This window comes from Dipodomys merriami, unplaced genomic scaffold (genome assembly GCF_024711535.1).
Source record: "Dipodomys merriami isolate MVZ:Mamm:240054 unplaced genomic scaffold, mDipMer1.0.p SCAF_92, whole genome shotgun sequence".
Lineage (NCBI taxonomy): Eukaryota > Metazoa > Chordata > Mammalia > Rodentia > Heteromyidae > Dipodomys > Dipodomys merriami.
Window position 1 is genome coordinate 4,556,996 of NW_027206535.1, and position 24,968 is coordinate 4,581,963.

Here is a 24,968-nt window from a genome sequence, read left to right on the forward strand (position 1 = left end):
CCCTCCAAGGCCCGCCCCTAGCCCCGCCCATTGGCTAGCTCCACGCACTGCATGATGCCCCGCCCCCTGGACCGCCCCCACACCCTGCCTGTTTCCCTAGCCACGCCCCCAAATGACAGCCCACTTCCCTGGCTGGGTGAAGCCTCTTCTCTCACCCCCTGCAGGATCCCAGTTCGAATCTCCGGCCCCTTGGTGTCCAGAGCGATGGCCACAGGCCGGTAACTGAGCGGGGAAGTTGCAAAGCTCTCCGCTGCCTCCCGGATGTTGGCGATGGACTCAGCATGGTACTGAGGGGCGGGCCCGGAACCGAGATTTCAGGAGGTATTCATTTCCAGAAGCCTCCTCCAGCTCCACCCTTCACCCAACCTCCCTGCACCTCGTGGGAACCGTGGGAAAAGTTGAGTCTTGCAATGTTCATCCCGGCCTTGATCATCTCCTTGAGGCGCTCCACGGAGCGAGATGCTGGACCTGGAACCAGAGATTCCCCTCAAACTCAAGGGACAACCAAACCCAAAGCTTCCAGCCGCACAGCCAAGGAGTCCAGATACCTGACCATTATTCCCGGATCTAACCAATATTTACACACTTAGGAAGGCAGCATGGGTAGAGGTAAAAGTCAGATGAAGGTTTTGGGGGACAGGTCTGAAGCTTTAAGGCTGAGAAGCCTCATTGACTGAGAGTTGAGTTCTGTCAACTGAGAATATTCGGTCTTCTCCATGGGCTATCAACAGCTTTTTTTTTTGGGGGGGGGGGAGGTCCAGTCATGGGGCCTGAACTCTGGGCCTGGGTGCTTTCTCAGCTCTTCAGCTCAAGGCTAGCGCTCTACCACTTGAGCCACAGTGCCACTTCTGGCTTTTTTCTTTTTGCTTATGTGGTGCTAAGGAATCGAACCCAGGGCCTCATGCATGCAAGGCAAGCGCTCTACCACTGAACCACCTTCCCAGCCCCCCATCAACAGCTTTTGATATTCTCTCTCTCTCTCTCTCTCTCTCTCTCCCTCTCCCCCCCTCTCGCTTTTTTGCTTGAGGCTCACATTGGAGCACTTAAATCACACCTCTACTTCCAGCTTTTTTTTTTTTTTTTTTTTTTTACTGGTAAGTTGGAGATAAGATTCTCATGGAGTTTTCTGTGATATTAGTTTTAAACTAGTCTCAGCCTGTCCTGAGTCACTAGGATTAAAGGTATGTGCCATCTGAACCTCTTTTCTGTTGTTGTTGTTCAAGAGATTGAATCCAGGGCCTTCTGTATACTATGGGCAGGTGTTCCACCACTTAGCTGCACCCAGCTCTTTCCCCTGACCTCCAAGACATCTGCTCTCTTGACTTCCCTCTCTTCTTTTCTTAGTCTCCCTTCTTCAGTAGATGTCCAGTTGTTTTAGGTTTTTATTTTTTTGCTACCAGTCCTGGGGCTTGAACTCAGGGCCTGGGCACTGTCCTTGAGATACTTTTTTTGTCAGTCATGAAGCTTGAACTCTGGGCCTTGGTCCTGTCTCTCAGCTCTTCAGCTCATGGCTAGCACTCTACCACTGAGCCACAGCGCTACTTCCTGTTTGCTGAGTGGTTTATTGGAGATAAGAGTCTCATGGACTTTCTTGCCCTGGCTGGCTTTGAACTGCGATCCTCAGATCTCAGCCTCCTGAATAGCTAGGATTAAGAGTGTGAGCCACCAGCGCCTGGCCCCTGAGCTACTTTTGCTCAAGGTTAGCACTCTGCCACTTGAGCCAAAGTGCCACTTCCAGCATTTTCTATTTATGTGGTACTGAGGAATGGAACCCAGGGCTTCATGCATGCTAGGCAAGCACGCTCTTACTAAGCCACATTTCCAGCCCAATGTCCAGTTCTTATGTCTTTTTTTTTTTTTAATCTGTCATAGGGCTTTAACTCAGGGCATGGGTGCTGTCCCTAAGCTTTTTCGCTCAAGGCTAGAACTCTACCACTTCAAGCCACAGCTCCACTTCCAGTTTTTGAGTGGTTAATTGGAGATGAGAGTCTCCCAGGGATATTTCTTCTGGGGCTGGCTTTGAACCACCTCCATCCTCAGATCTCAGCTTCCTGAGTGACTAGGATTACAGGCATGAGCCAATGGTGCCTGGCAGATCTCTGTTGAGCCTAGGGATCACACCCAGGGACTTGCTAATGCAAAGCCTATGCTTTACCACTGAGTTACATCCCCATCTGTCATTTTAACTGTACCCCTTCGGTTATCTCAACTATTATCATGACTTGAAATACTATCTATATACAGATGACTCATAGTTTATATTTCTGATCCAGTCCTTTCTCCAGTCCCTAAACTGTGCATTACACTGCCAACTCTGTATCAACCTTGGATGTTTAATACACATCTCAGCTGGGTGCCGGTGGCTCACACCTGTAATCCTAGCTACTCGGGAGGCTGAGATCTGAGGATCACCGTTCAATACCAGCCCAGGCAGTACAGCCCAGGCAGGAAAGTCCGTGAGACTCTTATCTGAATAAACCACTGGAAAACTTGTGACTCAAGTGGTAGAGCGCTCACCTTGAGCTGAAGAGCCCAGGGACCGCGCCGCCCAGGCCCAGAGTTCAAGCCCCATGACGGACCCAAAAATAATAATAATAATGCACCTCAAATTCAATCATCCAAACTGAAATCCTGATCTCCCATAATTTTCCCACTAGATTTTTTCCTTTCCAGGTGGTAATGATATCTTTCAGTTCCTCCTTCCAAAGTCTGCAGTTGGTCTTGACTCCTTTCTTCTGTGCGTCAGCTTCACCCCATATTTGTCTAGTTCAATAGGAAAACCTTTTAGATCTGCCTTCATAATGAATCCAGAATCATCAGATCATTTCTGGCCTCCACCCCTGCTATCTTCTTTTTTTTTGGGGGGGGGGGGGGAATCCAGTCGTGGGCCTGAACTCTGGGCCTGGGCGCTGTCCCTCAGCTCTTCAGCTCAAGGCTTGCGCTCTTAACAGTTGAAGCACAGCGCCACTTCCGGCTTTTTTCTTTTTGCTTATGTGGTGCTGAGGAATCGAACCCAGGGCCTCATGCATGCAAGGCAAGCGCTCTACCACTGAGCCACCTTCCCAGCCCCTCCACTCCTGCTATCACCTGGACTCAGTGAGAAATACTACAGGAGCAGCTTCTGTCCTCACTCAATGCCTCCCCCCCCCCATCTATTTTCAATCCAGGAACCAGGATGATTTGGTTAAAATGTAAGAGTATGTCAGCCGGGTGCTGGTGGCTCATACCTATAATCCTAGTGACTGAGGAAATAAGCCCAATGGTGGTGGCTCACTCCTGTAATCCTAGTTACTCAGGGGGCTGAGATCTAAGGATCATGGTTCAAAACCAGTCCTGGCAGAGAAGTCCAGGAGAATTTAATCTCTAATTAACCAGCAAAAAAACAAGTGGAGTGTGGTTCAAGTGGTAGAGCACTAGCCTTGAGCAGCAGCACTAGCCTTGTTTTTACAAAGTGTAAGGCCCTGAGTTCAAACCCCACTAACACACACACACACACACACACACACACACACACACACACACACACACACACACACACACACACACACACACACACACACACACACACACAAGACACAGGAAATCTCTTTCGACACACCGGAGATGGTGTTTGAAGTTGCTAGGGGACGTGTGGACTTACCAATGGTGGCAATGATGCTGGTACTTCGAGCAGCTACTGGCTCAGAGTCGATGTCCAGCAGGCAGAGGTGTTCGAGAAAGGTGTCTGCCATAGCGGCTGATAGCTGCTGCTTCTGGAAGAAGGCTGTCCCCATCTCCTGAGTTAGCTGGGCTATGCTAGCACGACGCAGATACCCCGCTGGTCCTGCAGTAGTAGAAGGGGTCTCAAGGATTGCAAGGCCTGCCTTTCCTCCACACGGCGTACCTCAGTGTATTCTATAGTCGTCCTCTCAGCTCTCTAATTTCTGTGGAGACTTTTTTTTTTTTTTTTTGCCAGTCCTGGAGCTTGAACTCAGGGCCTGGGCACTATCCCTGAGCTTCTTTTGCTCAAGGATAGCACTCTATCCCTTGAGCCACAATGCCACTTCTGGCCTTTTCAAGCATGCTTAGACAAGCACTCTACTACTAAGCCACATTCCTAGCCCTGAGGCCTTCTTTTGAACTAGGCATTCTGCATAGAGTATCTCATTTAATGCTAAGGAGTTTATAAAGCATATACTCTGAAATGCTCTAATTATCTCACTTTTATTGATAAGGAAGTAGAGGCTAAGCTAAAATAAATTCCCCAAGATCATGCAGGTTCTTAAGGGATTCAACTCTCAGTTGGACCAATCTTAGCCTCAAGTACTTGATCACCCAACTATATAGGCACCATTTATGTTAGGTTTTTAAAAAGAGGTAGCCAGGTAAGAACTGCACCACGCACGTGGTATTCAGGTAAGGGGTAGGTTTATTCAGTAGACCTGCTGGGACCAGGCAAGGTTGGCACTCCATGTGGCTGGGAAAGGCCTGGGAAAGAGAGAGAGCTGGGAAAGAGAGAGGAAAGAGAGAGAAAAGAGCTAGAAAAGAGCAAAGAGAGAGAAAGAACAGAGAGAGAGCAGAGAGACCACCCAACTACATAGACCCTTCACAATCCCAGAGTTCTTGCCCTGTAGATGGGTACTTCCCTCAGCTCAGCTCCCTCCCATGTCTAGTTCACAGTGCCCCTTATTATCTTACCCAGGAGCCACTCAAGTCCCTGTTTGTTTCCTTCCACCCCAGGCAATTAGCTGATTTTTTCACCCTGCTCCTGGGTGACTTTACCCTATTCAATATGGCTCCGGGTGTATGGGGGTTTGGGGGAGAATTGACCCATCCACCCCAGAGGAGTTGCCTGCCCATCTGCACCTTCCATGTCACCGCACGCCTACCCCGTCCGTCTCTGTAGGTCTGCTTCACAATATGACACTGACAGAGGCAAAGGTCTGGCTAGGCTGTGGATCAGCCTTGAGGACTGGTTAAAGTGTCACCAGTGAACATCTCATCTGCCAATAGAAACTCTGTATGTCAGGGGCCAGAGTCCAGGAACCACGAGAATGCCCTGTGGAGCCCATGCTGTAGGCTCCCATTTGGCTCACACATGGGGCCTGAACCAGAAGCTCAGACCAGGGTCCATGTTTAACACCAGGGACACTCTGATAAATCCTCCCCAAATCCCTCTTCCTCCACTTCTGATTTGTACCCTCATTTCCCTCTATGCTCAATAGCTTCTGTCTTCCTTCTTACCTCCTGGAGCCCCAGTTAGTATAGACTTTGCTAAGTCCTTTTGGGACTGTGAGATCCATGACCAAAGCTGCTGGAACTGAATGTTCTCTTGGATTGACATGCTCTCGAAGTGTGGGGCTGGGAGGACAAAACTGCTGGGTTTATCTAGGAGACCCAGAGAATAGAAAAGGGGCACACCCCATAGGCAATCCCATCCCCCCCACCCAGTCCTTCCTCCAGACCTGACAGCTCTCTGCCCCTGCCTCTGTTATACTCCCCCAAGCTCACTTTGTTTTTTGTTTTTTTTGCTGGTCCTGGGGCTTGAACTCTGGGCCTGGGCACTCTCCTGAGATTCTTTCACTCTACCACTTGAGTCACAGTACACTTCTGGCTTTTTGAGTAGTTTACTGGAGATAAGAGTCTCACAGACGGGGCTGGGAAGGTGGCTCAGTGGTAGAGCACTTGCCTTGCATGCTCAAGGCCCTGGGTTTGATTCCTCAGCACCACATAAGCATAAAGAAAGAAGCCGGAAGTGGTGCTGTGGCTCAAGTGGTAGAGTGCTAGCCTTAAGCTGAAGAGCTGAGGGATAGCGCCCAGGCCCAGAGTTCAGGCCCCACGACCGGACCCAAAAAAAAAAAAAAAAAAAAAAAAAGAGTCTCATAGACTTTCCTGCCCAGGTTGGCTATGAACTATGATCCTCAGATCTCAGCCTCCTGAGTAGCTAGGATTACAGGCTTGAGCCACCAGAACTTGGCTTCTCACTTTTTTTATTGCTAGTCCTGGGGCTTGAACTCAGGGCCAGGGCATTATCCCTGAGCTTCTTTTGCTCAAGGCTCAAGCTCTACTCCTTGAGCTACAGCACCACTCCAGCTTTTTCTGTTTATGTGGTACTGAGGAATCTAACCCAGGGCTTCATGCATGCTAGGCAAACATTCTACCATTGAGCCACATTTCCAGCTCTATTGCCCTTTTTTTGGGGGGGGGGTGTTGGTCGTAAGACTTGAACTCTAGGTGGGCCTGGGTGCTGTCCCTGAGCTTCTTCAACTCGAGGCAAGTGTTCTACCACTTGAGCCACAGCTACTTCTGTTTGTTTGTTTGTTTGTTTTGGTGGTTTATTGGAGATATGAGTCTCACAGAGAGGGGATGGGAAGGTGGCTCAGTGGTAGAGCACTTGCCTTGCATGCATGAGACCCTGGTTCGATTCCTTAGCACCACATAAGCAAAAAGAAAAAAGCCGGAAGTGGCGCTGTGGCTCAAGTGGTAGAGCACTAGCCTTGAGCTGAAGAGCTGAGGGTCAGCGCCCAGGGCTAGAGTTCAGGCCCCACGACTGGACCCCCCCCCCAAAAAAAAAAAAAAGAGTCTCACAGACTTTCCTGTCTGGGTTGGCTTTGAACTGCAGTCCTCAGATCTCAGCCTCCTGAGTAGCTAGGATTATGCAATGAGCCACCAATGCCAGTTCTCTCACTTTTTTTTTTTTTTTTTTTGCCAGTCCTGAGGCTTGAACTCAGGGCCTGGGCACTGTCCTTGAGACTCTCTGTGCTCAAGGTTAGTGCTCGACCACTTGAACCACAGCACCACTTCCAGCTTTTTCTGCTTATGTGGTACTGAGGAATCGAACCCAGGGCCTCATGCGTGCTAGGCAAGCACTCTGCCACTAAGCCACATTCCCAGCCTCCTCTCACCCATTTTTGATGATCAATTTTCAATTCATTCTCACTATCTGGTCATCAGATAATGCTTATTTTTGCCAGTGATATCATCCCCATTCTCTACCCCCTTTTATACGTCATTGAAGTGAGTTAGATGCATTGAGGAAGCAGGGGTTTTAGGATAGCGACTAAAGTCCAAAGAAAGGGGCAAGTCATTGATAGTACACTGGATCTCTCAGTTTCCCCAATTGTTTCTCTATCCTGACCCAGAAATATGAAAAACCACTCTGTGAACTCAAGCTGAGGACATGAACATTTCCCTGGCACTGATAAACTGGTTTCAGTTGTTAATCAGCGCTATCTCCTTACACATAAGCATCCGGTCCCTTCGGCCCTAGCAAACTCCACAGCCCAACTTCCTCCTTGCAGTCATGCCCAGGCAGAATGTTCCTTGTCTTGCTGTCCACCATGGGGAGCACTGTAGCCCCCACTTTGTGTAAATTCCCCCTGAAAAATGTTTTGGGCTGACCACCATGACATTTAGTGCTTATTTCTCTGGAATTCGGGAACTGGGATGGTGTGGGGCAATCCTATGGGAATTCTAACTCTAGCCTCATCAAAACAGTAGGATTCTCAAAGGCTTTTTTGTATGGCAACATATATATGGCAACATATATAAGTGGCATATACATACATATATATATATATATATATATATATATGTATGTATATATGCCACTTGCCTGGTCACCACTGTCCAGTATTTGTTGAGCACCTCCTCCTTGCCAGGCCCTGAGGATATAGTGATGAGTGAAGCAAATCAGGCCTTTTTCATCTACAGACTCTACAGTGTAACAGGGAAATAAACAAATTGTTATATAACTATTATACTATAAATTCTGTGGGTGGGAAATACATCTATAGCTCAAAGAAATAAATGTATAGCTCCAACTTGTATGCTATTAAAGAGTGCTGGACAGAGAAGAGAGGACAGTAGGTAGAGAGGAAAATTTATTTTAGAAAACAAAGTGGTTGGGAGGACTTCTTTGTGTGTGTGTGTGTGTGCGTGCACGCGCGCCAGTACTGGGGGATTGAAGTCAGTGTCTTATGCTGTTGTTTAGCTTTTTCTAGTCAAGGCTTATGTTCTACTAACTGAGCCACACCTCCACGTCTGGATTTTTGCTAGTTAACTGGAGATAAGAACCTCATAGATGGGGGCTGGGAAGGTGGCTCAGTGGTAGAGTGCTTGCCTTGCATGCATGAAGCCCTGGGTTCGATTCCTCAGCACCACATAAGCAAAAAGAAAAAAGCTGGAAGTAGTGCTGTGGCTCATAGTGGTAGAGCACTAGCTTTGAGCTGAAGAGCTGAGGGACAGTGCCCAGGCCCAGAGTTCAAGCCCCACAACCAGACCCCCCCCAAAAAAAAACAAAAGAATCTCATGGATGGGCTGGGAAGGTGGCTCAATGGTAGAGCCCTTGCCTTGCATGCATGAGGCCCTGGGTTTGATTCCTCAGCACCACATAAGCAAAAAGAAAAAAGCCGGAAGTGGCGCTGTGGCTCAAGTGGTAGAGCGCTAGCCTTGAGCTGAAGAGCTGAGGGACAGTGCCCAGGCCCAGAGTTCAGGCCCCACGACCGGACCCAAAAAAAAGAATCTCATGGATGGGGCTGGGAAGGTGGCTTAGTGGCAGAGCAAGCTTGCCTTGCATGCTTGAGGCCCTGGGTTCAATTCCTCAGCACCACATAAGCAAAAAAAAAAAAGCCAGAAGTGGTGTTGTGGCTCAAGTGGTAGAGTGCTAGCCTTGAGCTGAAGAGCTGAGGGACAGTGCCCAGGCCCAGAGTTCAGGCCCCACGACTGGACCAAAAGAAAAAAAAAAAGAGTCTCATGGATCTGTCTGCCCAGGTCGACTTACAACCTCGATCTCCAGATCTCAGCCACCTGAGTATCTAGGATTAGAGATATGAGCTTCTTTGATGTGATTATTTTATTTTATTGACAATGCTGGGATTTGAATTCAGGGCCTCCTGCTTGCTAGGCAGGTAATCTAACACTGAGCTGTGCTTCCAGCCTGATGTGATCATATTTCAACTGAGATTTGAAGTCTGAAAAGGAACCAGCAGAGAACAAAGGAGCAAGGAATCTTTCTCTCTTTTTTTGTCAGTCATGAGACTTGAACTCTGGGCCTGGGCATTGTCCCTTAGCATTTCAGCACAATGTGAACATTCTATCACTTGAGCCACAGTGCCATTTCTGGTTTTCTGGTAGTTTATTCAAGATAAGAGTCTCAGGGACTTTCCTGCCTGGGCTGGCTTTAAACTGACCTTCTCATATCTCAGCCTCCTGAGTAGTTAGGATTACAGGTATGATCCACGGGCACCTGGCTGCAGGGGATCTCTTCTGGGGTAATAATACTTGTCAAGCCTTTTTTTTTTTTTGCCAGTCCTGGGACTTGAACTCAGGGCCTAGGTGCTATCCTTGAGCTGCTTTAAGGCTAGTGCTCTACCACTTGAGCCAACAGTCCACTTCCTGCTTTTTTGGTGTGGTTAATTGAGGATAAGAGTCTCACAGACTTTTCCTGCCTAGGCTGTCTTCAAACTGTAATCCTCAGATCTTGGTCTCCAGAGTCTCTAGGATTACCGGTGTGAACCACTGGCTCCCTGCTTAGGTCAAGGCATTGAGGAAGATAAAGGTTGGTGCCAAAGCAAGGAAGAGCTACAGCAATGCGGCTTGGCATGGAAGGGCATGGCCCATGGTGAACTGGGGACCAGAGTAGGGCCTTGTACTATATATGGTACAACTAATGCTTTAGGGCTGATGCTAGGAGAGCAGTGGGAGGCCTCAGGAGTAATCCAGGTGGGAAGATGATGGACTAACCTGGTAGCAGTAGGGGTGGAGAGAGGGACTTGGCTTTGAGATACATTTTGGAGGAAAGCAGACAGAATAAAATGGTGGGGGTGGAGGTAGGGAGGATCCCATCTCCTGGAGGACAACACTAAGGAGTCTGACTTTGCTGAGGTCAGATGTTCAGGTTGTTCCCCAGTTGAGTATCAGTATTCAGGAGACAAAATGTTGGTAGGTTTATTTGAATCAGGTTTATTCAAGGCAGGCTCCAAAGAAGTTAGAGGAGGCTCTATATCTCGGGGCTGGGAAGGTGGCTCAGTGGTAGAGTGCTTGTTTTGCAAGCCTGAGGCCCTGGGTTCGATTCCTCAGCACCACATAAGCAAAAAGAAAAAAAGCCAGAAGTGGCCCTGTGGCTCAAGTGGTAGAGCGCTAGCCTTGAGCTGAAGAGCTGAGGGACAGCGCTGAGGCCCAGAGTTCAAGCCCCACAACCGGACCCCCCCCCCCCAAAAAAAAAAGCTTTATATCTCTGAGGTCACGAGACAAGAAGGGCTGTTACAGGAAGCAAGAGGTTGTGAGGCCACAGGGAGTGGTATCTTCATCAGCAAAGGGCGTGTGTCTTCTCTAGGATGTGGCAAGGGACTTTGGTCTCCTGTGACCAGTTAAGAAAAAAAAGATGTTACTAAGGCCGTGTAGATGTTATGAATCCAAGGAAAGATTTAGCAGTTAACTTCTAAGTGGGACTTGTCTTCAGCCAAAGGATTAGGGAGGCATAGAAAGATAGAAAAGGCCAAGGGTAAGTAGCTCACACTTACACTTCTTAGTAGACTGAGATATGAGGATTGAAGTTCAAAGCCAGCCTGGGCAGGAAAGTCCCTAATAGTCTTATCTCCAGTTAATTACAGAAAAGGCTGGAAGTAGTGCTGTGGCTCAAAGTAGTAGATTGCTAGCCTTGAGCAAAAAGGAGCACAGGGACAGTGTTCAAGCCCCAGGATTGGGGGGGGGGGGGCGGAAAAAGACAAGGCAAAGGGAAAGTCTGGATTAGTGTTGTTCCAACTTGAGCAGTTGGGTAGTTGAGTGAAGAAGTAAGTTTGAAATGGGGTGGGGCTAGAGAGAATGAAAGGCTAAATTTGAGATGATAATCACTACTATCTACAAGCAGTTAAACTTTGTTGCTAAATACTTCATATGTGAACATATAGCATTCAGTCCCTCATGTACAAGTCTGTTTTCCTGTCCAGATGGCCTAGAAGGGAGGTAGGAGTGACAGGTTGGTAAACCAGAGCTCTAGATAGCTTGTTTTATATAACTATGACCTCTAGATTCTTCTCTACCATTTTGCTTCTAGGTAAGAGGCCTTGGCTTTGGCCAGTGGCTTCTGCAGGGTTTGGCACCCATGAGAATAACATGAGAATAAGGCATGTACATGCCTAACTCCCCCACCTTGTGAATTCCCTGAGGTCCTTGCTACTGCTAAGGGGCCCTTTCTGTCCAGATTCTAGAAGCCATCCTCTCCCATCCCTAGGGCACTTTAGAGGTAAGCAGCCCATTGTTACTGATCTGGGGCTATGTCTCATCCCTTGATATTAACCAGTTCTGCTGCCCATACTTCTTTTTTTTGGGGGGGGGATCCGGTCATGGGACCTGAACTCTGGGCCTGGGCGCTGTCCCTCAGCTCTTCAGCTCAAGGCTAATGCTCTTCCACTTGAGCCACAGTGCCACTTCCAGCTTTTTTCTTTATGTGGTGCTGAGGAATCGAACCCAGGGCCTCAGGCATGCAAGGCAAGCGCTCTACCACTGAGCCACCTTCCCAGCCCCATGCTGCCCATACTTCTGCTAAGAATTTTTTTTTTTTTTTTTGTAGATAGTGGGGTTTGAACTCTGGGCCTGAGCGCTTTCCCTCAGCTCTTCACCTCAAGGCGAGCACTCTACCACTTGAGCTATAGCGCCACTTCTGGGTTTCTGGTGGTTTATTGGAGATAAGTTTCACAGACTTTCTTGCCCAGGCTGGCTTTGAACCGTGATCCTTGGATCTCAGCCTCCTGAGTAGCTAGGATTACAGGCGTGAGCCACCAGTGCCCGGCTCTGCTAAGAATCTTGTTAAGAAACTCCTTACCAGGCACTGGTGGCTCATGCCATGGCTCATGCTACTCAGATGGCTGAAATCTGAGGATTGCAGTTCAATGCCAGCCTGGGCAAAAAGTCTGTGAAACTGGTGGGTTTTTTTTTTTTTTGTTTGTTTGTTTTTGTCTGTCATGAGGCTTGAACTCTGGGCCTGGGTGGTATCCCTCAGCTCAAGGCTAGCACTCTACCACTTGAGTCACAGAGCCACCTCTAGCGGTTTATTGGAGATAAAGAGTTTCATGCCCTTTCCTGCCCGGGCTGGCTTTGAACCTCCTGAGTAGCTAGGATTACAGGCATGAGCCACTGACACCTGGCCTGTGAAACTCTTATCTCCAATTAATCACCAAAAAAACTGAAAGTGGTACTGTGGCTCAAAGTGATAGATTGCTACCCTTGAGGGAAAAAGATGAGAGACGGCAGCACATAGGCCCTGAGTTCAAGCCCAACTACCAACAAAAGAAGGATAGAAAGAAAGAAAAAGAAAGAAAGAAAGGAAGGGAGGAAGGAAGAGGACTGGGAATATGGTTTATTGGTAGAGTGCTTGCCTAGCATGCATAAATCCCTGGGTTAGATTCCTCAGTACCACATAAACAGAAAAAGCTGGAAGTGGCACAGTGGCTCAAGTGGTAGAATGCTAGCCTTGAGCAAAAGAAGCTAAGGGACAGTGCCCAGGCCCTAAGACTGGCAAAAAAAAAACAACAAAACAAGCTCAGTCCTGCTTCTGGGTCGGAGCCATGGCGGTGGCAAGCCCTGTCATGAGGTTGGACACATGAAGATTGAGCTGTTTGCAGACGTTGTGCCTAAGGCGGCTGAGAACTTTAGGCATTCCTGCACTGGAGAATTAAGAAAAGATGGGGTTCCAATAGGATACAAAGGGAGCACTTTGAGGCTGGGGAGGTGGCTCAGTGGTAGAGTGCTTGCCTTGCATGCATGAGGCCCTGGGTTCGATTCCTCAGCACCACATAAGCAAAAAGAAAAAAGCCGGAAGTGGCGCTGTGGCTCAAGTGGTAGAGCTCTAGCCTTGAGCTGAAGAGCTGAGGGACAGCATCCAAGCCCAGAGTTCAGGCCCCACGACCGGACCCAAAAACAAACAAACAAACAAACAAACAAAGGGAGCACTTTCCATAGGGTCGTAAAGGATTTCATTATTCAGGGTGGAGATTTTGTTAATGGAAATGGTACAGGAGTTGCCAGTATTTACCAGGGGCCATTTGCAGATGAAAAATTTAAACTTAGACACTCTGCTCCAGGCCTTCTTTCTATGGCAAACAGTGGTCCCAGAACAAATGGCTGTCAGTTCTTCATCACCTGCTCTAAATGTGATTGGCTGGATGGGAAGCATGTGGTGTTTGGAAAAATCATTGATGGACTTCTAGTGGTGAGAAAGATTGCGAATGTTCCCACAGGCCCCAACAATAAGCCCAAGTTGCCTGTGGTAATCTTAAAATGTGGGGAGATGCGTCCTGATGAAGACTGATTCAGGGCTTCCCTTGCCCTGGATGATTTTCTGGCTCTTGGTTTTGCTTCCCCACCTGCTACCACTTCATTAGATAAAGAGACCATGGAAGTGCACAGATTAGAACCAAGATTATCTGTTTAAATTTTCAACTGTAAATAAAGGATTTTTTTTAATTAAAAAATAAAAAAGCTAAGGGGTAGCACCCTGAGTTCAAGTTCCTGAGTTTAAGGACTGGCAAAATAAGAAAGAAAGAAAGGAGAGAGAGAGAGAGAGAGAGAGAGAGAGAGAGAGAGAGAGAGAGAGAGAGAGAGAGAGAGAGGAATAAGACAAAAAAAATCTATGGGGCTGGGAAGGTGGCTCAGTGGTAGAGCGCTTGCCTTGCCTGAGGCCCTGGGTTCGATTCCTCAGCACCACATAAGCAAAAAGAAGCTGGAAGTGGCGCTGTGGCTCAAAGGGTAGAGCACTAGCCTTGAGCTGAAGAGCTGAGGGACAGCGCCCAGGCCCAGAGTTCAGACCCCACAACCAGACCTCCCAAAAAACAACAACAACAACAAAAAATCTGTGGGGCTGGGAAGGTGGCTCAGTGGTAGAGTGCTTGCCTTGCATGCCTGAGGCCCTGGGTTTGATTCCTCAGCACCACATAAGCAAAAAGAAAAAAGCAGGAAGTGGAGCTGTGGCTCAAGTGGTAGAGCGCTAGCCTTGAGCTGAAGAGCTGAGGGACAGCGCCCAGGCCCAGAGTTCAGGCCCCATGAGTGGACCCCCCCCCAAAAAAAAAATCGGGGCTGGGAAGGTGGCTTAGTAGTAGAGCACTTGCCTTGCATGCTTGAGGCCCTGGGTTCGATTCCTTAGCACCACATAAGCAAAAAGAAAAAAGCCGGAAGTGGTGCTGTGGCTCAAGTGGTAGAGCACTAGCCTTGAGCTGAAGAGCTAAGGAACAGCGCCCAGGCTCAGAGTTCAGGCACCACAACCCGACCCAAAAAAAAAAAAATCTACAGTCTAGGTCACAGATGCTAGGGCCTAGTCCCTGAGAATGCAACTCTCAGCTTCTACTGAACAGGACCACAATGCTTCATTGTCTTCCCAGGCTCCTGCTCCATGTTCTCAGGTTTCAGCAGTTTGCATCCAAGATCCACTGACTCCATTACTTTGGGCCCGAGGCGAAGCAGCCCATCATGGTAGTGGAAGCTTGTGGTGGGGGAAGCAGCTCACCTGAGTCAGCCATGGTTTGGCAATTCTGAGTTGACTTCCGGATCATTTAGGAGGACAAGAATTCCAGAGGACCCCCCCCCCAGCTCCAAGTGATTAACTGGAAACAGGAAGTACCCCCAAAGCAGCCCATGTCTTATCCAGTCAAGGGGCAGAAGCTTTCAGCTGATACCAGGTCAAGGAGGAAAAGCATTCTGGCTGACTTTGGGCCTCAACAGGAGGGCTGGGCTGCACTTTCTCACTGAATCAGACCATCTTCAGCAGGAGGCCTGGGAAGAGACAACTGGGAAAGAGACAATAGGTCCCCAGGATCTAAACATTGAGGTTTACTGCTCTAGCCTTGCCATCCCAAAATGCTTAGGCACTCTCCCACACATGCCCAGTGGCTCTCCCACATGGACACAGAACAAAAGCTTCACCATTGCATAAACAAATGGTTGAGCCAATACCATGGCAGCCTCTGAAGATGAGAAGTGAGATTGAGAGGTGAGGGTCGTGGTTGAAAGCCACCCAGCAGGAAAGTCTATAAGAATCTTATCTTCAATTAACCACCACAAAGCTAAAGGTAGAGCTATGGCTCAAGTGGTAGAGCACCAGCCTTGAGAAAAGAAGTTAAGGGACAATGCCCAGGCTCTGAGTTCAAGACTTAGGACTGGCACAAAATCAAATAATATGATGGGGAGGTGGAGAGGTACAGGGACCACATTATGTCCAAGACATTGAGGCCCCGGAGAGACTGAAGCTCTGGGGCAGGGTGGTCATGGTGGTTTCCCCAAGAGCTGACAGAAGAGCCGAATCCAGTCAAGGACTGGACTGCAGTGCTGCATACATGCACACATGCACACACACCCTTGGATGCTCTTTTGCCCCCCGTGCATGGTACAGAATCACACACCTGTTTGGCATATGAAACCTCGCATAAACACACTCACGTGCATGCACACTCACCCTGCTCTCTCCATCCCAGTCTATGATAGGTACCCCGCCCAAGGTGGCTTAATTCTGTAAAGCATGGCATACGCACACCTCTTTCTTCTGGGAAAGTGCAGTGGCCAGCCAGCGCTGGGCACTCTAGATCCACAGGCCTAGCTGGGAAGAAGGCAAGAGCAAGGGTGCAGGGGCCCAGGGACAGGGGGTACATTGTACCATGTAGGAGTTCTGCTCCACCTTTATGCATGCAAACCTGGCTGGGGTGGAGAGATGCTTGCAGCTAGTGTCAGCTTTGTCATCTGCACACTGAGCTAACAAACTTTCAAGAAAGCATAGGGTGATAAGGTTGGTGGCACCTGGAAGCTCTGTGCATTCTAGTACAGTAACTGCTGCTCTGCATGTACTCCAGAAAGGACTCTGACTGTTGTAGAGGATCAGGGTGGGGACTTGCATCCACGTAATTTGCTCAAAATGTGTTTCTATCTATTTAAATAGGTATTTAAATAAATACCTAAATTCAGGGGGTAGGTGAAGAGCTTCTGTCTTCCCATTCCACGCAACTCCCCTCCAGTCCTCTTTTCCTCCAAGCCTGACCAGGTTTCTCAGTTTTCCTTCCTTCCTTCCAGGTTTCTCAATTTTCCTTCCTTCCTTCCTTCCTTTCTTCCTTCCCTCCCTCCTTCCTTCCTTCCTTCTTTCCTCCCTCCCTCCCACTCTCCCTCCTTCTTTCCCTCTCTCTTTCTTTTTTCTGGTCCTGGAACTTGAACTCAGGACAAGGGCACTATCCCTGAGCTTTTTTGCTCAAGGCTGGCACTCTACCACTTGAGCCACGGCTCCATTTCCATATTTTTTGGTGGCTGGTTGGAGATAAGAGTCTCACAGATTTTGCTTTCTGGATTGGATTCAAACCTTGATCCTCAGATCTGAGCTTCTGAGTAACTAAGATTTTAGATGTAAACCACCAGCACCTGGAATGAATTTCCTAAGTATGTTGCAAAAGAAGGTTTTGCAGATACAAACAATATACGTATAGTCTTTCCCATTCTACAAACAGCAGCATAGAGCAATATATATCATGCTGGGGCTGGGGGCATTACTCAAGTGATAGAGTGCCTACCCAGTAAGCTGAAGGCCCTGAATTCAAACTGAAGAAAGGAGAGAGAGAGAGAGAGAGAGAGAGAGAGAGAGAGAGAGAGAGAGAGAGAGAGAGAGAGAGAGAGAGAGAGGGAGGGAGAGAATAAGCAGCAGCAGCAGCAGCAAAGGGTGAGAGAAATATATATCAAATCCACTTAACAATATAGTCAAAGAGATCTCTTTTTTCTTTCTTTGTTTTTCTTTCTCTCTTTTTTTGTTGGTCATAGGGCTTGAACTGGGGGGCTTAGGTACTGTCTCTGATCTCTTTTGCTCAAAGCTAATATCCTACCACTTTGAGCCATACTTCTGGCTTTGAGTAGTTTAATTGGAGGTAAGAATCTCATGGGGACATTTTTGTCCAGGCTGGCTTTGAACCATGATCCTTAGATCTCAAGTTCTTGAGTAGCTAGGATTATAGCAAATGGCTTCTGGCCTAAAGAGGTCTCTTGTCGGCGCCCCCCCCCCCCCTTCTCTGGTCCTGGGATTTGAACTCTGTGCCTGAGCACTGTCCCTGAGCCTCTTTGTGCTCAAGGCTAGAGCTCTCCCACTTGATCTACAGTGATATTTCTGGCTTTTCCTAAGTAGTTTATTGGAGATAAGAGACTCACCAACCAAGTGCTGGTGGCTCACGCCTATAATCCTAGCTACTCAGGAGCCTGAGATCTGAGATAATGGTTCAAGTCAGCAGGGCATGAAAGTCCATGAGACATTTATTTCAAATAAATGACCCAGAAAACCAGAAGTGGTGCTGTGGCTCAAGTGGTAGAGGACTAGCCTTGATCTGAATAGCTGAGAGACAGTGCCCAGGCCCAGAGTTCAAGCCCCATGACCAGGGCAGAGGTGGAAAGGGTGGGAGGGGAGTCCCATATAATTTCCTGAGATCCTCAGATCTAAGCCTCCTAAATAGTTAGGATTACAGGTTGTGAGCCGCTGGTGCCCACCTTGTTCTCAATTTTTGTCATGAATTTCCCAAAATCTGTCCCCCCTCATTTGCACGATAAAGAAAATGCCAGATGGGCTGGGAAGGTGGCTCAGTAGTAGAGCGCTTGCCTTGCATGCATGAGGCCCTGGGTTCAATTCCTCAGCACCACATAAGCAAAAAGAAAAAAGCCGGAAGTGGTGCTGTGACTCAAGTGGTAGAGCACTAGCCTTGAGCTGAAGAGCTGAGGGACAGCGCCCAGGCCCAGAGTTCAAGCCCCACGACTGACAAAAAAAAAAAAAAAAAGAGAGAGAGATCTTTCATGTGATTGTTTCTAACATATTTATAAGATTATGACTTTGTTGCTTTGTATGTCCCTCCCCCACCGTATAACCCCTGGTTTCACTATATATGATGTTGGTATATGTGGAGAGGAAGAGAAAAAAAACAAATCGTTAAAACAGGGATATAGGGGGCTGGGAAGATGGCTCAGTGGTAGAGCGCTTGCCTTGCATGCATGAGGCCCTGGGTTCGATTCCTCAGCACCACATAAGCAAAAAGAAAAAAAGCTGGAAGTGGCGCTGTGGCTCAAGTGGTAGAGCGCTAGCCTTGAGCTGAAGAGCTGAGGGACAGCGCCCAAGCACAGAGTCCATGCCTCATGACTGGACCCCCTCCCAAAAAAACAACAACAACAAAAAACCCCACAAAAAACAGGGATATAGGAGGACCCATTGCAACAATGAGATGTACAAGTCCTTATGTCGAAAAACAAACTGGGGCTGGGAAGGTGGCTCTGGGTTCAATTCCTCAGCCCCACATAAGCAAAAAAAAAGAAAAAAACCAAAAGTGGCGCTGTGGCTCAAATGGCAGAGCTCTAGCCTTGAGCTGAAGAGCTGAGGGACAGCGCCCAGGCCCAGAGTTCAGGCCCCATGACCGGACCCAAAAAAAAAAAAAAAAAAGAAGAAGAAATATTGTTGAAATGGGGCTGGGAAGGTGGCTCAGTGGTAGAGTGCTTGCCTTGCATGAATGAGGCCCTGATTCAATTCCTTAGGACCACATAAGCAAAAAGAAAAAAGCCGGAAGTGGTGCTGTGGCTCAAGTGGTAGAGTGCTAGCCTTGAGCTGAAGAGCTGAGGGACAGCACCCAAGCCCAGAGTTCAGGTCCCAGGACCGGCCAAAAAAATAAAAAATAAGGAGAAGGAGAAGGAGAAAGAGGAGGAGGAGGAGGAGGAGGAGGAGGAAGAGGAGGAAGAAGAGGAAGAAGTGGAAGAAGAAAATGCCAGAGAGGCATCAGAGGCAGGCTCCAGTGTTGAGTGTTGGTCTGTTTGTAGCATGGATCCTGCTGTCCTCCCCATATGCCAGGGTTCCATTTCTTCTCAGGGCTGAATAATGTTCCATCATAAGTTCCTTTCACATTCAAGAGTAAAAGTTGAAGTCTTTAAGTGGCCCAGGGGAACAGTCTTTCTCTCCTCCCTTCCAACCAGTCATACTGGTCTCTTTGCTGTTTTCAATCTAGCTACTGCTCAGGGAGGAACCTACATTTGTTGTCTCTTCCCTCTGCTTCCCCTAGATGGCTCTGTGCCTTGCTTACTGCATCCTTCTGATTGCTTAAGCCTTACCAGTGAGGTACTGTGATTACTGTGTTTTAATTATACGGTCCTGGTCCTGACCATGTTTTGCCCTCCTTTCCTGTTCTGCTCTTTTTGTTGTTGTTGTTGGTCGTGGGGCTTGAACTCTGGGCTTGGGCGCTGTCCCTGTGCTCTTCAGCTCAAGGTGAACACTCTACCGCTTGAGCCAGGGTGCCACTTCCGGTTTTCTGATGGTTTATTGGAGATAAGAGTCTCTTGGACTTTTCTGCCCTGGCTGGCTTTGAGCTGAGATCCTCAGATCTCAGCCTCCTGGGTAGCTAGGATTACAGGCTTGAGCCACCAACACCCAGCTTACTCTTTTTTTTTTTTTTTTTGTCAGTCATGAGGCTTGAATTCTGGGCCTGGGCACTATCCCTCAGCTCTTCAGGTCAAGGCTAGAGCTCTACCACTTGAGCCACAGCCCCATTTCTGGCTTTCTGGTGGTTTATTGGAGATAAGAGTCTCATGACCTTTCCTGCCCCAGCTGGCTTTGAACTTCAATCCTTAGATCTCAGCCTCCTGAACAGCTAAGATTACAGGTATGAGCAACCAGCACTGGGCTTGTTCTGCTCATCCATCTATCTATCTATCTATCTATCTATCTATCTATCTATCTATCTACCTACCTACCTACCTATATTTTTCTTGAACTCTGGGCCTAGGCACTGTCACTGAGCTCTTCAGCTCAAGGCTAGTGCTCTACCACTTGAGCCACAGCACCACTTCCGGTTTTCTGGATCTCAGCCTCTTGAGTACCTAGGATTACAGGCATGAGCCACCGGAGCCCAACTGCTCTTATATCTTTTTTTTTTTTTTTGGGTCCGGTCCTGGGGCCTGAACTCTGGGCCTGGGCGCTGTCCCTCAGCTCTTCAGCTCAAGGCTAGCGCTCTACCACTTGAGCCACAGCGCCACCTTCGGCTTTTTTTTTTCTGAGGTGGTGCTGAGGAATCGAACCCAGGGCCTCATGCATGCAAGGCAAGCACTCTACCACTGAGCCACCTTCCCAGCCCCGCTCTTACATCATTATACCTGTTAAATGTGTTTCTTATTCCCAACCTAGAATCAGAGCTATGAGGTCAGGGCCATGTGGGTAGATTTTGTCTTTGTCCACTGCCAAAGTTTTACTGCCTAGTGGGTGTTCAATGAATAATTTGAAGAATGAATAGTGAAGGGTTCCAACAATTGATGGCTTGAATTAGCCCTGGCCTCTCTTTTGAGTTATACAGCATCTTATCAGAGACCCATCCCTTATTATCACCCCATGGTAGGGGCCATGCTGCAGTTAGTGCTCCTCCCCATTCCAGTCTCTCTCTCTCTCAATCTCTCTCTCTCCATCTCTCTTTCTCTTTCTCTTTCCTTTTTGGTCAGTCATAGGGCTTGAACTCTGGGGCCTGGGTGCTATCCCTCAGCTCTTCAGTTCAAGTCTAGTGCTCTACCACTTGAGCCATAGAGCTATCTAGTTTTCTGGTGGTTAATTGGAGATAAAGAGTCTCATGGAGCTGGGCACCGGTGGCTCACACCTGTAATCCTAGCTACTCAGGAGGCTGAGATCTGAGGATCATGGTTCAAAGCCAGCCTGGGCAGGAAAGTCTGTGAGACTCTTATCTCCAATAAACTTGAAAGCCAGAAGTGGCCCTGTGGCTCAAGTGGTAGAGCGCTTGCCTTGAGCTGAAGAGCTGAAGGACAGCGCCCAAGCCCAGAGTTCTAGCCCCATGACTGGAAAAAAAAAAAAAAAAAAAGAGTCTCATGGACTTTCCTGCCCAGGCTGGCTTTGAACTGTGATCCTCAGATCTCAGCCTCCTGAGTAGCTAGGATTACAGGCATGAGCCACTAGTGCCCGACCATCCAGTCTCTCTTTTAGTCCTGGCAATTCTTTTCCCTTTCTTGCTTTCCTGCTTTGGTTCTTTACTTCCCACATCTAATTTAGGACCAACCTCCCCCCTCCACCCCCCATACACACACAACACTCACGCACACAATCACACTCACACTCACACACACACATACAAATCCTGTAAATGCCAACATCTTTCAAACTCCTTCTCTGTCATCATTCTCACACTTGGCCCAGGTTCTACCTGTCTGGGATCTCCATGTTTGGGAGCCTTGTCCTGTAAGGTAGCCTCCAGCTGTAAGCCCAAGTTCAGGGCTTGAAAATCTTGCCTCGCTAGCCTGCTGCTATCAATGGCATTGCCAGTGGCTCAGGGCATACATAGATCTTCCCAGTCAAGTGTATCTATCTAGCCTCTCCTCCCTTTCTCTACTCCTGGCTCAAATCCTTCTCCCCCTCCCCCCCTTTTTTTGTGCCAATCCAGGGGCTTGAACTCAGTGCCTGGGCGCTATGTCTAAACTTTTTTTGCTCAAAGCTAGTGCTCTACCCCTTGAGCCACAGTGTGATCCACTGGTGCTTGTGTGTGTGTGTGTGTGTGTGTGTGTGTGTGTATGTGTGTGTGCTGAGAACTGAACTCAGGGACTCATGCTTTTACTTGGCTTTTTGCTGATGCTCTGTCACCTGAGCCACAGCTCCACTTCTGGCCTTCTGGTGGATGAGATAACTGCCTCATGGATTGATCCTCAGATTCCTCCCTTCTGAGTAACTAGGATTAAAGGTATGAGACACCAGCATCTGGCTCCTTTCCCTTCTTTTTTTTTTTTTTTTTTGTCAGTCGTGGGGCTTGAACTCTGGGCCTGGGCTCTGTCCCTCAGCTCTTCAGCTCAAGGCAAGCGCTCTACCACTTGAGCTACAGCGCCACTTCTGGTTTTCTGGTGGTTTATTGGAGATAGGAGTCTCACGGTCTCTCCTGCCCGGGCTGGCTTTGAACTTCGATCCTCATATCTCAGCCTCCTGAGTAGCTAGGATTACAGGCGTGAGCCACCAGCACCCGGCTTCCTTTCCCTTCTTAAACCTGACTTGCTCTATCCCTATGTTAGGCTTTTGCCCACACAGTACCCCATGCCTACATGTTTTCCCTATCTTCTCTGTTGAGTAAAATTTTTATTCAGGCCAGGCACTGGTGGCTCACACCTGTAATCCAAGCTACTCATGATCTGAGGATCACAGCAGAAAGCTAGCCCAAGCAGGAAATTCTGTGATGCTCTCATTTCTAATGAACTACTTAGAAAAAGCAGGGAGTGCGGGGTGTTGGTGGCTCACACCTGTAATCCTAGCTACTTAGGAAGCTGAGATCTGAGGATGTGGTTCAAAGCCAGCCTGGGCAGGAAAGTCCTTCAGACTCTTATCTCCAATAAACCACCAGAAAACTGGAAGTGGGGGTGTGGCTCAAGTGGTAGAGCTCTAGCCTTGAGCTGAAGAGCTGAGGGACAGCGCCAAGGCCCAGAGTTTAAGCCTCAGGACTGGCAAAACAAACAAACAAATAAATTCATATTCAGCTTCCTAGATTTCACTTCCTCTGTGGCATCCTTAGTTGATACTTATGTCTGCTTTCATTTAAATTTAGAACACATGTTCATAGCTACTAAACCCAGAAGGTTTGACCCCACTAAAAGTAGGGCAACTAAAGCTTGTGTGTCTCCTGATATCATGCAGCCTCAGAGGAGTTTAGCTCCCAATGAAGCCTCAGCTCTATTTATTATTTTACAGGAAGTACAGTAGACGAGGAGCAAGTTAAGAAAATACATCAGGATACATAAGGTGAGGTTGTTCATGCCTGTGATTCTATCTACTTGAGAGGCAGATTAAATTTAGCCCACCCAATAGAAACAGGAAGCATAAGTAAAAAGACTTCGGTTCAAGGGATAAACTTGAGACTCTAACTTAAAAATAATCAAAGCACTTAGAATTAGGCACCAGTGGCTCATGTCTGTAAAAATAAACAAGCTAAATTTATGTTTTAATTAGGTTTCTTTGGTGTATGTGTGTATGTAGTACTGGGGTTTGAACTCAGGGCCAATTTAGGCCCTCTGGTGTCTGAACTTCAAACATCCATGCTTACTAGGCAGTCACTCTACTAATTGAGCCACATCTCTAGTCCTGTTTTTTGCTAGATATTTTAGGGTCTCATAAACTTCTGATTGTGCTGGCCTTAATCCTTCCACTCTCAACCTTCTGAGTAGCAGTCGCAAAGATGCAGGGGCAAGCCAGTGCTATGTGGTCTTCCTTTTAAATAGTTTTGTGCTAAACCCTCTCTCCTCCAGAAGAAAAAAGACTCAGCTCTTCAGCTCAAGGCTAGTGCTGTGCTAATTGAACCACAGTGCTACTTCCAGTTTTCTGGTGATTAATTGGAGATGAGAGTCTCACGGACTTTCTTGCCCTGGCTGGCTTTGAACTGTGATCCTCAGATCTCAGCCTCCTGAGTAGCTAGGATTACAGGCGTGAGCCACAGGTGCCTCACAGCCGTTTTTTTTTGGGGGGGGGGGTGGTCTTTTATAGCTCTTTCCTTCTTTTCCTCTCTTTACTATGCTCTTTGTTTTCTTTTTGTTTGTTTGTTTGTTTGTTTTGGTTGTGGGGCCTGAACTCTGGGCCTGGGCACTGTCCCTCAGCTTTTCAGCTCAAGGCTAGCGCTCTATCACTTGAGCCACAGCCACACTTCCAGCTTTTCTGCTTATGTGGTACTGAGGAATTGAACCCACGGCCTTATACATGCAAGGTAAGCACTCTACCACTGAGCCACCTTCTTGGCCCAGCTTTCTTTTCTTTCCTTCCTTCCTTCCTTTTTTTGTCGTTTATAGCTTTCTTTTCTTTCTTTCCTTCCTTTCTTTTCTAATTTTTTCCCCCCAGAACTAAGGGCCAAACTCCAAACTTAGGGCTTTGCACTTGCCAGGAAAATGCTTTTATACTGAGCTAAATCTTATATTCCTAATACCCGCCCCTCCGTGTGTGTGTGTGTGTGTGTGAATACCCGCCCCTCCGTGTGTGTGTGAATACCCGCCCCTCCGTGTGTGTGTGAATACCCACCCCTCTGTGTGTGTGAATACCCGCCCCTCCGTGTGTGTGTGTGTGTGTGTGTGTGTGTGTGTGTGCGCCAGTGGCTGGGTGCTGTTCTTTATCCTTTTCGTTCGAAGCTCATGTTCTACCACTGGAGTCACAGTTTCACGTCTGGCATTTGACAGGCCGCTGGAGGGCAGAGGCAGCGGGAGAAAAGCCACTTCCTTACACACCACCTGTCCCAATCATTCTTCGAGGGCACTAACCTGAAACTGTTGAAACTCTCAAAACAAGCTATGTGCTAAAAGTTCCTGCTGACCCTGGCCATATAAACACTGCTACAACCAGACTCTGGGCGACCTCTCTGATCCGGATTAGGGAGTTCGCCCTGGCGCATACCCCAATAAACTTTTCTTTCTTCACCTTTACCTCCTCCTGCATGATCTTTCCTCGCCTAAAACCTTACAGCTTTTTACTGGTTGTGGATCTCATAGATTTTCCTGCCTGGTCTAGCTACGTGAATCGTGATTCTCAGATCTCAGCCTCCTTAGTAGCTAGGATTACTGCGTGAGTTACTTGTGCCTGGCTAAATTTCGTTTTTGAGATAAGGTCTAACTTTGCCCTGGCTGGTCTAGGACTCGAGATTTTCCTACCTCCGTCTTCAGAGTGGTGGGAAGTACATCGCCACACTCCACATAGGATTAGATATATTAAATGTTTGCCTAAGTTAGGACTTGTAAGTGGCAAAGCTGAGTTCTACTAACTTATCCTTTGGCTGTACAGGAAAGCATAGAGTCAAGGCCACAGCCGTGGGCTAGAGTGGCAGAATTACCAACCTGGTTCGACTGTAGCAACCGCCCAGCGGCCCAACACCCTCCCCGGCACGGTCGCGCAGCTTCTGGGGAGCGGCGGGGGCGGGGAGACGGTTCTTCGGTTCGCAGCCTTTCATTGGTCATCCGTCACAGGGCCCATGCTCACACGAGGGAAATCAGCCAATCAG

General features: G+C 48.2%; 1 protein-coding gene across 5 annotated transcripts in view; it reads right to left on the minus strand.

The window, feature by feature from the left end:
* Positions 1-24,868, minus strand: part of LOC138821460 (pyruvate kinase PKLR) — a 31,059-nt gene extending 6,191 nt beyond the window's left edge. For 2 of the 5 annotated variants that reach the window (XM_070013701.1, XM_070013704.1), the window contains exons 1-4: positions 4,846-4,902; positions 3,641-3,823; positions 377-468; positions 156-287 (exon numbers count right to left, since the gene is read on the minus strand). In XM_070013701.1, the coding sequence (XP_069869802.1) occupies positions 156-287; positions 377-468; positions 3,641-3,823; positions 4,846-4,852 (414 nt within the window). In that variant the 5' untranslated portion in view covers positions 4,853-4,902. Of the gene's footprint in view, positions 1-155; positions 288-376; positions 469-3,640; positions 3,824-4,845; positions 4,903-5,223; positions 5,339-24,804 lie in introns of those variants that run through there. The other 3 variants (XM_070013702.1, XM_070013705.1, XM_070013703.1) reach the window with 3 other exon arrangements.
* Positions 24,869-24,968: the final 100 nt, after the last annotated feature.